Source organism: Thunnus albacares, chromosome 11 (genome assembly GCF_914725855.1).
Source record: "Thunnus albacares chromosome 11, fThuAlb1.1, whole genome shotgun sequence".
Taxonomy (NCBI): domain Eukaryota; kingdom Metazoa; phylum Chordata; class Actinopteri; order Scombriformes; family Scombridae; genus Thunnus; species Thunnus albacares.
This window is the reverse complement of record NC_058116.1, coordinates 8,608,959-8,622,947: the sequence shown is the minus strand read 5'-3', so window position 1 is coordinate 8,622,947 and position 13,989 is coordinate 8,608,959. Positions and strand designations below refer to the sequence as shown.

Sequence of the window (13,989 nt, the reverse complement as noted above, 5' to 3'; positions counted from 1 at the left end):
TTCCTGAATGTTATATTTAATTCAATAAAAAGCAAGACTTTCTCCAGCATTATTAATGTTTTTGTGTGACTTTTGCCTTGATTTAGAACACAAATGCAATACACTACCCCAAATATGTCAAAGTAGTATATCTATAATACAACACAGTATGATTTTTTTTTTTTTTTAATAACTGCTCAATTAACATGTTTTACAGCCACCAAATGAAAGGACCACAGGCAGCAGCTCTGTGGCTGCTGATTTTGGCCACACTGCGCCACAAGTTCCGAATAATACAAATGAATATGAATCACATCAAAAGTCATATTATGACCGGATATGTTTGAGATCAGATGTCTGACTGTCCATCTTAATCAAACCAGTTACAATATGTCTGAGTCGCATGTGTGTCGCCAGATGTGATTGCTGTGCCAGAGAGTGCACCGTTAAATATCCAAACACACATTACTAACCTCAGCAAATTCTGTTTCTCACACCTGACACATTGGTCCCACAATCTGATTCTGTTGGGGAGAATCTCTGCTACAGAGACAGGAGTGTTGTGGTCATAGTGCACCATGATCCATGTTTTTGGCGTAGCTTAACTATTTAATTTCTTTTTTTTAAAATACAATAAATCTCACATGGGAGGAATTAGATAAAATATGAATCTAGGATTTAAAAAAGGAAAATTAATTTCATAACCCTCCCCCTTATTCGAACCCCCCACCCCATGATGTTCAGACTGTTCTGAACTCTGAAACACTTTTGAGTGTTTAGTGAACTGTTTTTGAACTGTGTCTTTAGAGCTGCTGCTCCCACTCTGCTGGGGACAAAATATATAAGCAAACTGTTTTTCTGTTGCAGCAATATTCAAAACCAGTGAATACTTTGTAAATTAAAAAATCAGTCAACCTCTAGTTGTCCTCTAAAACGCTTAGTCACAATGACTGAACAGTAATCAATAGTTGTATAAAAAGTAGTGCAACAGCTTGGTATATTTCCAGTTATGCAATACTTTACAACAGATTAAAAGATTCATGGTCATCATGTGTGATAAGAGCGTGCAAAATCCATGTATTGTTTGAATCCTGTACTATTGCTCAATTTCTCAACCACACAACTGAGTTACACATACGTAGAGAAAGCGGACGAAGGGTCCCAGAGGGATCAAGGTTGCTTAAGTCAATTCTCTGAAAATGACATCAAGATTATACATTAAGCTCATGTCACACGAGTGTTTGGCTTTTCCAACAAATAACTTTGTTGCTTACTGGCAATCACCTCTTAGCTGTGTGAGGGAATAATATCTGTCTATTCCCATGTGTGTTGATGTTACTGTGCATAATCTCTCTGGTGTAACGTTATTGACATTTAGCTTGACAAGTAAATTTGTTTCAAACTCTGTCAAACATCAACTTCCCCTGAAAGCAACGAAGATTGGCTACATATAGAGATGCTACTGTTTGGAGGATCATTATTCTACAGTCTGCAGTACAGGCTGTCTGGGCTCACTCTCATAAAGTTGTATTTGCTCAGGTTGCACCAGTTTTTGAGCCAATAGTTGCCTCTTATTATATACAGTATTTCATTTTGGCTTGTCATGTAATTTGCTGTCATTTTATTGGAGACACAAAACTGCTGCATATAAAACTTTTGCATTTGCTCACTTAGAGTTTCCCCAAATGTCATCTGGCCTTACAAACATGCTAACTTGTGTATAAAATCCTGGTTTCAATACTGAATAGTTTCCTTTTTTCCCTTGCCACTTGTTCAAGAGACTATGCAAGTAATAGCAGATTTAGATCATGTGACCTTCACCATTTTTCCCCTCATGTATCAATTGAGTGGCTGTAGCAGAGAGAACAAAAGATGGAGAAGATAGAGCAGTGAAAGTTGTAGTTTGTAAGTTTATCAGTTGAATAAGTGTTTTAATTCCCTTTGGTTTATCTGTGTGCGTGAAAAATATGTGTTTGTATGTGTTTTCAGGCATAACTATATGACCACATCACTCTAAAGGCAGCTGGTTAAGTTTCTCAAAATGCACATTGCTAAGAAAGTTTAAATAGAAATGTTACTGTCTGTAAAGATTAGGGTGAGGTGAAGGTTTAATGTTACTGCGACATTTGCACTTATTTCACTACAAGCTAAATTACTGATGATATGATTCTGAACTGTGGAATGAGAAACTTTCCTACCTCAGATTCAAGTCATAGCCATTATTATTATAACATTATATTTAATTATAACATGCCGGCTGGCGATGGCTTTTTCACGTGAGCTACTCAGTCTCACTTGCACCACTTTTTTGCTTGTTAAGCTGGTCAATATATTAAACTTTGCCAGATTAAACTGTGAGTCCATCTATACAAACACACACACAGCTTTATTTTAAATTATAGCATTTAAAAAGAAACCAAATATGTCAAAACAACTGGAACATTCCCTGACGTTTTTTTTATAATTGTTTGAATATTTCACGTGGTGCAAGCAGTTGTTTAGTTGTGTTTAGTTTCATTTAAATGTTAGACCTAAAAGATATAGGACATAAATGTGATTCTGTCATACCGTGTGGGACTTTAATAAAGTTTTACCCAAGTGGAAATGAAAGGAAAAGGAGATTTTTAAGTGGAAAATAAAGCATTTTAGAGGTTAAAATGCAAAAACCAGTTTCCAATAATTTAACATCTTGCTGAACTTGATATTACACATCAAAAAAATGACAAAATCCAAATGGACCAAGTCAACCACCTTACGCGGTCACTTTTATTAGATTAGATTAAAATAACATGATACAGAGATTTGCTGTCATCACTATACTGCTTTTATTTGTTTGAGAAGTCTAAAAGTAGTTCAGCAGCCAACTTTGATATGTTAATCAGAGTAGTGCTGATAGGTTAGACAGGGAAGCATCATATAACCCAACATGTTAACAATATAACAATAAAAAAGGTGCTCTATCATAACCTGAGATACTCTTGTGAGATAAAATGTGTGTTAGAGGGATGAGAAGTTTTACTATTGATTATTCTAATATATGTCAGTGGACATTGACTCCCATAAAGTATTTTCTTACATCACTATTCTATGCTTAGTTCATTCAGTGATCATAAAAACATTTGGATCAGTATCATCTCTAAACAACAACTCATATCTGTTAAACTGTCTTGGCAGAGCAGAGTCACTTTCCTTTATGTCTTATTGTCTGATATCTGCTGCACTGTAACACAAAACTCAGCTCATAGATGGAAACGGACAGAGAGACAATGAAGTGTCTCACAACGTACAGTAACCGCTGCCATGCTCAGAACAGTCCGTTGCCGTGGAACAACAGGTCTGTCGCCATGGTGACGCTGGTGAAGTGAATACAGAAGGAGCAGTGCAGAGGAGGGGAGGGGGATAGGGAGAGAAGAGGATGCAAGGCAGCATCTGTTTCCACATCAGTGAGCAGCGACTCAGCCTTCAGTACATGAAGACACAGGTCACTGTGCTGCAGAGTGAAACAAGCTGAAGTGGATTAATACTCGTATCCTTACTTTATATACTCACTCAAATCATAAGCTCTTATTTGAGCTGTAAAAACTATTAAACCTATTGTCTATATTTTCTACTTTTACTGCCTTATTATATTTATATGAGCAACCTTAAAAGCTTCTCTCATCAATACTGCAATTCTGCAACTTTCAGCTCATTGTTTTGGTTTAACGGCCCACAACTTCACTGTTTTGGTTCAGTTTCACTTTCACATCAACCTACATGACCTGCCCAGCAGCAAACTACAGACAGACAAAGTTAGTGACTAGCTGGTGAACAAAGGGGGGTGTTTAGCAGCAAATGAACCAGGTGTTTTCCTCAAGAGTTGGTAGTGTTGTAAATCATGTGTAAATAGGCAGCTATTTGCTAACAATCATCATCAATTTAATAAGGTGATAATAAATCGTTTGTGTATGTATGTGTTCACAGCTTGTTGTATTTTCCCCAAGTGGTCAAAAAAATCAGCAGGCAGCTACACATTTCTCTGTTTTCTATGTCACTGTTTAGCGTCTTCAGGTTAGGCTAACCCATTGTTGCTAACTTTGGAGCTAACCCCTTCACTTTTCCAGCAGTTGGGGAAACAAGAGACGTGACTCTTTATGGTCTTGACAAGCTGCAGCATTTATTAACTGACACACTGTAGTCTGTACTGTACATTTACCATCAGACTGACAAATTACTGCTAACCTTTCCTCTGCTCTGCTCACAGTCACCGTCACCTTTGAGGCTCGCTCTCTCACCTAACCACTCCTTACACTCTGCCCTATTCCTTAAAAGGAGTTACGCTACCTGCAGTTTCCCAGGCAACGGCACAGACATTAACTTACGTTTCGAGACAGCGCTGCTCAGCGGCTCCCAAACGCTATTGATTTGCGAATGAATGGATATTAGGCGGTATTTTTGAGATTTAAAAAAATATTTTTTGGCCTGGTGGGGGTTCTCGTTGGCCTGTACTATTATAGGGGAAACACTGAACATGTTTATCGTTCTGATTGGATATGAAAAGCTGAGCTTTGTTTCTTTACTTTTTAAAATACCACCCAAAAGTAACTACAGAAAGTGTGACCTTAGGTGCACCTAAGCAGGCAATATGACAAAAGATAAGGAACTTCATTTCACAACACCACTACAAGCATCTTTCCTTATCAGGGAAAATTAATTAATTGTACATGTTGAAAACTACCATAGTTGTGGTAGTTGTGCTTGCACAATCATCAGCCATTACTTTCATGGTGCTGTAAACGTGCAGATATGATATGCACAACGTCCACGCTGCTGGAGGAGCAATGGGACAATCTCACGCTCTTTCTCAATCTCAGATAACCAGAGACAGTATTTAATAAAAAGTCTGTTTCCCCATCTCTGATAGTGATACCTCATTAATAAATCCAGTGCTGAGAGCTGCAGCTGCCTGTTAGGCAGTAGTTTGCTGATAAGGGAAACCAGCACTGGCCTTTTGGATTACAATCTTCCATAGAAAAGCTGATTAGCTACGCGGCTTGCTTGAAAGCTAGCCCTAATTACACAACATCTTGGCACACATGCTGGTTTGCTTTTACTCAAGTTACTATCATGTGAAGTAATGTAAGCACTGTCATAAAAAGTTAGATGAATGCAATTGCGTTCCTCTGTTGTTAATTTCAAACCTGTGCTGTGATCAGGAAACTTTAACAAGCTGTGACTGTTAAGAGCTTATTTGTCTGAATAGCTTCTTGGCTAATCCAAAGCTACTTACAATCAAAACACAGTGTAGTGATACTCACAACAGCAATATACGCATTCGAAATTCCATGCAGTGAAGTATTGATAATAGTTTGTTATGTGTTGCTAATAGTCGGCAAAAAACCAAAACAAAACCTTGTGGAACAGATGCAAGAGTCAAAGGTTTTAATTAAAGGTGATACTGTTAATAACACTTCTCATCTTGTCTTAAATTCAGGTCCGGTGCAGGATAGAAGATTTAATGAAAGAGAAAATGGAGAGTATCTGCACGCTGAAGATCGCTAAAGATCTCAAAACTTTACTGAACTAAAAGAGTCGACCCCAAATGGGTCGCAATCATGCAAATGACCAACATGACAAAGGAAAAAGGCACAAAAATGACTGTTGAAGTCATGTTACAGATTGTATGGTGTCATCATATTTTGCTGTAGCCCCCTTTAAAATATTGGTTTGCTTAAACTACTTTGATTTCTGATTTTGTATCTGGAGGGTCACACTGTAAGCTTTATTGTATATATTTTGTTTGAATGATCCCTGTAGAGGTAAGGGTCAAAGGGCATTCAATGACATGCTGACACAGGCTTGAATGGTATGGTTGAAAGGTGAGGTACAGCCTTGCCATGTTCTCCATTATCTGTCCCTCTGCACTACCATCTTCATGTCTCTAATGCTGTTTTTTATCTTGTCCTGTAACACACATTATCATTATATATTTCATTTGTCATTTTGGGATGGCATTAAATTAAAAACAAAGGCAATGCAGCTGATAAAACTGACTTTATTTGATATTTTTCTTAGTATCAACAAATTCTATATAAGGATCAAAACTGACCATCTCTCAATACTTTCTTACTTCACCATCCTGTTTGTGGCACTGAGCTTCAAGCCCATTTATTCCCTCCAAAGACATAAAATATTTAAAAAGGGGTCACATATACATAGGCTAAGAAATATCCTAAAACATCTGGAAACAAATGTTACTCAAACAGGAGTATGCAGTTCTATGCGGAACTGATGCTAAATAAACTACAGTGTCCATGTTCATTGTTATTAAGGAACATGTCACCTAACGGTCCAGCTCATTAATGTGTTTTGAATAGGCAACACTTGTATGTAGGATCAACTCATTGCTGGTTTTGGTCTTTTTATTTGGATTTGTTGACAATAAGAAAAATATATAATAACACCAGCTGTAACCTTTAAATGAAAACTGGTGTTGTCTCTGAGTAGGGATTCAGTTTTTGCAACTGTTCTTTTTGCAGAGTCAGCTGAGAGCTCCCCTCCACACATATGTATGCACAAATGCATGAATGCACAAATACACAGTAAAATACACTGTCTGACACTGATAGGAGTGAGCAGCTTTTGATGAAGCACACTGCCATGGAAACCAGCCAGGAAGCTACGAGTGGCGTGCGAGTGTGAGTCTGCGTCTTTGAGTGGATCTTACAGAGATAGTAGCTACGGAGACACACTGCTTCACAGCAGCAGGGCTGTCCAGTCAAGACTAAACACAGATTTATTTTCTAGCTGTTCTCTGTGCCAAATGTCATGCTGGTGAAATTTCACAACCCTGCTGAAGTAGGTCATGTCAATAGTACATCAGTGATAAGGACACAATGGTGGGATGACATTACACTGAAGACTATGAAACCAAGCAGAAACCGGTTTGTCATCCGTATAGAAACATGTCACAAAATTGAGCGCAAACTGTGTTATTAAGCACATTTATCATTGCGAGCAATATCTCACCCTCAACCTGACCAGAGCACAGAGGTCTGTTTGTGCTCAGTGAAGATCTGGTATCCTGCTTTTGGCTGTGCCTGAATCCATTCAGTCCTCGAGGAGGGCAGAAAGTGTCACCTTTGTGACTTGAATGAGGTTGAGAATGAAATACATTTTATATCCTACTAACCACTCTATCATGATCAAGTTAAGCTGGGTTCATTGTTAGTTTAGTGTCAGAGTTCACCTGTTGATAACCTGTTAAACTAGATCAATGTTGATCAGGCTGTATGGTGCTTAAATTACAGTAATTGTGTTTACATTGTTTCATTTACTTTTTGATATAAACCTGCATAGTCTACGCAGGTTTATATTTTTTACCCCTGTACTGTATGATCAGTTTATGTCTGATATGTTTAGTAGTTACTATTGTAAACTGGCCTCATATGCTCATATGATTTTAAGTTTCATGTCTGCAGTTGTATACTTTGTGTCTGCATGCAACCAATGATTTAGTCCTGCAATAAATTCTAATGTTCAGTCTTTGCTGACACTGTCAGACAGACTTTGTGTGTAGTTGTATTGGATTTCATTATATTATATCATATTAATTATATTCCAAATATTCCGGCCCTTTCATGAGGGCAAATGGGGTGTGGGCGGCAGACATTAGAAACAGCTTTCTATGTATAATGTAGTGTAAAAGTGTGCGTTTGAGTTCACTCACTGGCTAGAAGCTCAAAGTCTCATCTCTGAAGTCATGATTGATTGACTTGAACACAGTGAGATAAGCTCTCTCCATCTACTACTACTGCTACACACACACACACACACACACACATACACACACACACACACACACACACACACACGCAGACAGAGGAAGCTACCAGCTGATAGGCAGTTCAGTGATTTACAGAGGGGGTAGTTTGACCAGGGTACATGGCAGCAATGGCAAATCAAATCAGGTGGAGGAACACTGTGTTAAGGACAGCGGTGTGCCCGCACTAATGAGATATGGAGGAAAGAATAACAAGAACCAAGAAAGATGGCCTCTGTGTCTCTTTCTTCCTTCCTTCTTTGTTTGCTTTTGCTGTCCTTTCAACCACTCAGAGAAAAGAGAAACTGCATTACAGAAATCCCTCAGGCAAAGATTAGCATCTCCAGTCACTAATGCTGAAGAGGAGAGGGGTGGCTGGCTGCTCAGCAGACATGTAGGAAATCACGGGAAGGACACAGCGTTTGATTATCTTTTGAATAATACCTTGGTTTTCTCTGAGCACCTCCGGAAAGAGTCTGAGAGGCTAATGCTGATCAGAAAGAGTATGGTACAGAGTTTTATTAACCCATTACTCTTAGCAGATGAGATTGATTTAAGAGACAAATTCCCTACTTAGGTTGAGTCCAGGAGTCTGAACTGTTGTGGCTACAGCTAGAATTCAGCTTTGCAGGAATCACTTGGGAGTGATGCAAACATACAGTAGACATTAAAATCATCCATGTGTCAGAAGAAAACCTTCTATGCTCGCAGTTTGGTAAACTTTACTTTCACCAATAATGTGTCTTTGCTAACAAGGAAGTTGCATTATCATGGAGGTTAAGATGGTGGGAGATTGTGTACAACTTAAGCCAAATCCACAGTCAATGAATATGTGGTGCCTCATCAAAGATATTTCTAAAAAAGTCATCAGTTATATTGTGGTAAACTTTAATTTTAAATTTGGAAATCTATGTTGTCATGTCAATCTTATTTTAGGTAATGCTACTTGCAATAAATACATGAAAAGTATGTTGAAAACACAGATGCTGGGACACTCACATTGACATAATGCACCAGGTTCTCCTGCTCGTTGACTTTGTAGGTCTTTATTCCGTACTCTTTGGCCAATCGGAGGATGCGGTTCTGAGTCGGACCAATGTAAGCCCCGCCCAGATCAACCCACTTTGTCTCCTTATTCTGAAGAGAGAAAAAAACACACACACAACAAAATATGAAAAGGAAGAACATTCCCATTACAGGTAAAGCTGAAAAGTCTTAATCATAGCACAATACAGTTGTACACAAAATAATATTGGCCTGAATATATGATGATGTTTTTCTGTGGAAATTGAAAAAGTGGGGGTTGTATTACAGTTTATGCAGGGACTTGACACCAGGTCCTACGGAAAGTGTTGCATTATGGGTTGTTTGTTGGCTAGAAAGTTTCTTCAAGCCTGTTTATAGTAGGGCTGCAGCTGATGATTATTTTCATTATTGCTTAACCTGCTGATTCTTATCTCGATTAATCACTGAATTGTTTTGTCTAGAAAATGACAATAAAGTGAAAAATGTGCTTAATAATTTCCCAGAGTCAAATACGATGTCTTCATATGTCTTGTTTTGTCCAACCAACAGTCCAAAACCAAAAGACATTATATTTGTTATCATGTATGACAAAGAAAAGCACAAAATAATCAAATTTGACAAGCTGTAAACGAACCAGTAAATATTTAGCATTTTTGCTTAATATGTTTATTTGATTATAAAAATAGTTGCCAAATAATTTCTGTTGAACGATTAATCGACTAATTGTTGGAGCTCTAGTTTCTAGTGTGTCTTTAAGAGTTAGTCAGCCCTAAAGGTGTTTAACCTGCAGGTGTTTTTGGTGGCTCTTGTAACACTTTTTTGCTGCCACAGAGGAAATAAATTCCTGATGATGTGTCTCCTCACGTCTTTACTGCTGAAATATCGAGCAGCCAAGAATTACTGGTGTCACAGTTTGTCATGATGAGGAGCTCAAAGAGCTACAGTAGATTAACTGCCAGAGAAAATAATTCTGACCACAGGAGAGTGTGAGAGTATGTTAAGTCTCTTAAATTAAGCCTCTCAAGTCTCTTTCCAAAAGCAGGTGTTTGAAAGGGGAGGGTAGTTCAGCTTATAGTCAGAGTGGTCTTATATTCTCCTTTAACAGCAGTGTCTACAATAGTGTTGACTCTCCCGGTCTTACCCGCACAGTGAAGGTACGACCACCAACTCGATCTCTGGCCTCCAGGACTACAGGGCTCAGTCCGCTGGCTTTCAACAGCTTTGCTGCACTCAACCCTGCAGACGGACAGAGAAACAATAGAGGTGATTCAAGGGCACATAAAATACACTTCCTGCACTGTACATTGGCAAGGTGACCCTTGTGTTATTGCAGCTACATGATTGTTGCATAATGTTATCTAATGGTGCATGTTTGAAATTTACAATATGTGTGACTGTGGGTGAGGCCCTACTCCTTTCTTTTTTCCTGTAAAGGCAGATAGGAGTGGATGAGATCTGTCCAACATTATGATAGATTAACTCACAGTCACACCTGTCTTTAAAGGAGCAGTACAGTATGTGCACACCTCTTATTTCACCTTAATGCTTATTGACTCTGGTTATTACAGTGCACTGTGCTTTCGTCAGTCTATTGTGTATATAACTGTGTTTGAGTTTATCTATGTATTTATTCCGTAAACCTTTTTCTTGCACACAGGTCTCCCTTGAAAGAGGATTAAATGAAGGATTAACTGACTAATATTTGGCTTTTGAATGACCTGAACATTAGCTGGAGGCTGAGAGAGCTGTGGGAAAGATGGGAGAGTAGGGGGAAGAGGAAGTCTTTACAAGAACATGAGGGAGTGAGAAACATTCACAACAAATCACAAATCAGCTGACCTTCTGATCATGTGAGAACGAGAGGGCAAAGCAAGGAGTAAGGCACGACTTTAATATATACTGACTTACTGACTGACTGACCAACAGAAACAGAAACACAGCTTTTCACATGCTAACCTCAGGCAGTCCCTGTCATAGCTTTAACTCAATAAGACAGAGGAACGGCACTGGACAATGTCAGTGTAACATTCAAACTTTCACATACTCTGAATTCCCATTTCAAACATTTCTTTTAACACAATCTTCAGTGTTGTTCAACACAGGAACATGCAACTCTCCCAGATAATGTTACCATTCCTAAAGGTTTATGTTTTAAGCATGTTTAAACCATTTGTTTCTGAGAAATAGTTTTCTGTCTGTCACTTTCTTGTACTACATAATATAGCTATGAGCCTCTGCTAGTGTTGCTATGGAGAAGAAGCCAGTCAGAGGTGCAAATCAGAGACTCGCAGCTAATTCAAAACACGTCCTTGTAGCAGTTGTGAACAAAACACAGAGTCATAGTTGCTGATTTCCTATAAAACAGACCCAGAATCTGGATTCTAGGGCTACAACTAATTATTTTTCATTATTAATTAATCAGCTGATTACTTTCTCGATTAATTGAACCGTTTTGCCCATAAATGTCAGAAAATAGTGAAAAATGACTTATTTATTAATTTCTTAAAGTTCATGATGATGTCCTCAAATGTCTTGTTTTGTCCAATCAACGGTCCAAAATCCAAAGAAATTCAGTTTACTATCATGTGTGACAAAGAAAAACTTCAAATCCTCACAACTGAGAAGCTGCAATCAGGAAATGTTTGGCATTTTTTCTTAAAAATTTGAAAAACAAATCATTAAAATATTGCCAATTAATTTTCTGTTGTGACTAATCGTTGCAGCTGTAGAGATTGTAAATCAATTGTCTCAACATCATAATCTTTAGTTACCGCCTGCCATTTGTGTCGCGTTTAACTGAATCCTAAACTTGGTGATTGGATGTTTTGTACCAAAGAAAATCTTCAAAATCGTAGTTTTGATGTTATGTTTTCATGTACACAGGATTGTACTTTTGACTTTTTAACAAAGAAGATATTTTTTTAACACAGTTCTTATCTTTTGTCCTGATGATTCAACCACTCACTTGTCTACACAAGCCAGAGAAGTGACTAACCTGTGAGTAACCTAAAACTGTCTGCAGACAAAATACTCCTGACTTCTACTTCTGAGAATAGGGACACTCCTCCAATTTTGCAATGCTGTTCATTCCAGAGGTGTTGGATGAGGTTGTAGTCACACCAAACTGGGAAAAGCATTTCTTTATGGACCTGGTTTTATGCAACAGGGTATTGTCATGTTGAAACAGGAAAAGCCTTTCCACATACTATTGCTACAAAATTGTGCAACGTTCCTTAATTGGAAATAAGGAGCCAAACCCAAATCAAAAGTGCAGAAAAGTCCATATACTTTTGGCAATGTGGTGTATTAAGCCTGCTCCTAAACCCAGATTAATAAAAGCAGTGGCTTGTAATAGGCAGCGCAACATGAAACAGCTCAGCAGACACCCACATCTGTGCAAATGTTTTCTTGGCCTTCACCCCAAATTCCCTTCTTACCTTCCTATCTTAACTCCCTAACTCTCTCCTTCCAAATCCCGCTGAGCCCTGTTGAGGCTAGCGAGGTTTATATTAGTTTAAACATAGTTTGTCCTGTATTACCCAACTTTAGCCTCCCCTCGCTATACAAACACACCCACCCTGCCAGGCTTTGCAGGAAGCATTAGTCCTGACCAGACCAGGCTCACAAATCTTCCCCGTTAAATTGATGCTATTACCTGCGCTCAGCTCAAAAGGTCAGTCTCTGTCTTCGAAAACAAAGAGCATCTGTCTGCATCTCTTGTTTATGCCTACAGCCATCACTGCAAAAATAGCCTCCTGTTGGGATATTGCTTTGATCGGAAAGCTTGTTTGGTTTAATTGGCGCATAATTTTTTCCCCGTTTTTGTTTAATAAGAAAGCCTTTGGATAAATATGACTGATAGATCAATACAAAGCAAGCATCACTTCAAAGGATTCAGAGTTAGCATTCCCCCATTGTTCACCTCCATTCCCCCATCATGAAATAAAGAAGAGGAATGGACTGTGAGGCTGGAAAAATCAACATGCTACAACTGTTCCTCAACTGAACTTCAGCTGAGAGGCAGATTAAAATTCAGCTCATGCAGCAGGGAGCCGAAAAGACCAAAGAAAGAAAGAAATAAGGGAAAGTGTGAGATTATGTGCATCGATTCAAGCGATTCTAGCTGTGGAAATGTGAAAATGTGCAGAAGCAAGATCCCAACAACAAAAACAAATCTATCCTGTTTGCCGTTTTTTACTACAGCTGTATGTCTTCATCCGTTTTTATGTTATTTTAAGATTTAAGCTCTGCGCAAACATCTGCAGTCTTGCTCGCTATGGTCGTTTCTTTTGCTGCAACACTCTGAGGGAGCTGAATGAGAAACTGCATACCACTCAGAACCATTCACAGCAGAATTTTCCAGGTGCGTCTGCCCCCCAGCCATGAAAACCGTGCCATTTGTGGGATTACAAACAGAGGAAAAAGGTCAGGTAGTCTTTGGTGGAAACCGTGGAGAATCAAAGAGAGATAACACAGATTTCTCCTCCTCTTCTATCTCGTCCTCTCCTCTGAGCCAGATTTGCTATGCTGTTAACGCCTCATTTCAGCAGCTTTCTGCACCTAAAGACATGCTTGATATTTATCAAACAGACGCAACGGCCTTGAAGTGCAGTTTTCCTGTCATCTGAGGCGCAGCTGGTGTGCATTCAGCAGTGCGTCTCCCTCCTTTGTGCGTATGCATTTAAGGAGGGATCACACAAGAGAAGGGGGGAGATATGATAAGTGAGGTTGATTGTATGTTACATTCAACTGAATTTACTCAGGTTCACGCAGTGTACATGAGACATTTTGCATGAAGATTCTCAACCTGTAAAAAGAAGGTGCAGATATATTACATAGAAGATGTGGTTGCTAAATGGAAAAAAGTGCAGAGAGGCAGAAAGGAAAGGAGTAAAGAGAAGTGCAGCGATACTAAATGAACACAGAATCTGACAATTTAATGGCCCCAAGCAAAGAGCAGATAGAGTTGTGGCTGACTGCTCATTAAACACAAAGTTCACTGAGCTGCTAATAATGCACCTTTTGTGAGTCTGTTGATATCATTCCATCTATTTTTCATTTCCATGTGTGTTAATAATTTGTACTGAATTCATTTGACAAACCTTTTGGCAAGTAAAAATTATTATTAATTATCTTATTATTATTATTACTTCTTATCCGTTTTTCTTTTCCTCTCTCCTGGC

General features: G+C 38.6%; 1 protein-coding gene across 1 annotated transcript in view; it reads right to left on the bottom strand.

Moving 5' to 3' along the window:
• mao (monoamine oxidase) overlaps positions 1-13,989 on the bottom strand; it is a 36,723-nt gene that overhangs the window by 10,499 nt on the left and 12,235 nt on the right. Inside the window, exons 2-3 of the mRNA XM_044366620.1 lie at positions 9,948-10,042; positions 8,780-8,917 (exon numbers count right to left, since the gene is read on the bottom strand). Of these exons, the coding sequence (XP_044222555.1) occupies positions 8,780-8,917; positions 9,948-10,042 (233 nt within the window). The remainder of the gene's footprint in view (positions 1-8,779; positions 8,918-9,947; positions 10,043-13,989) is intronic.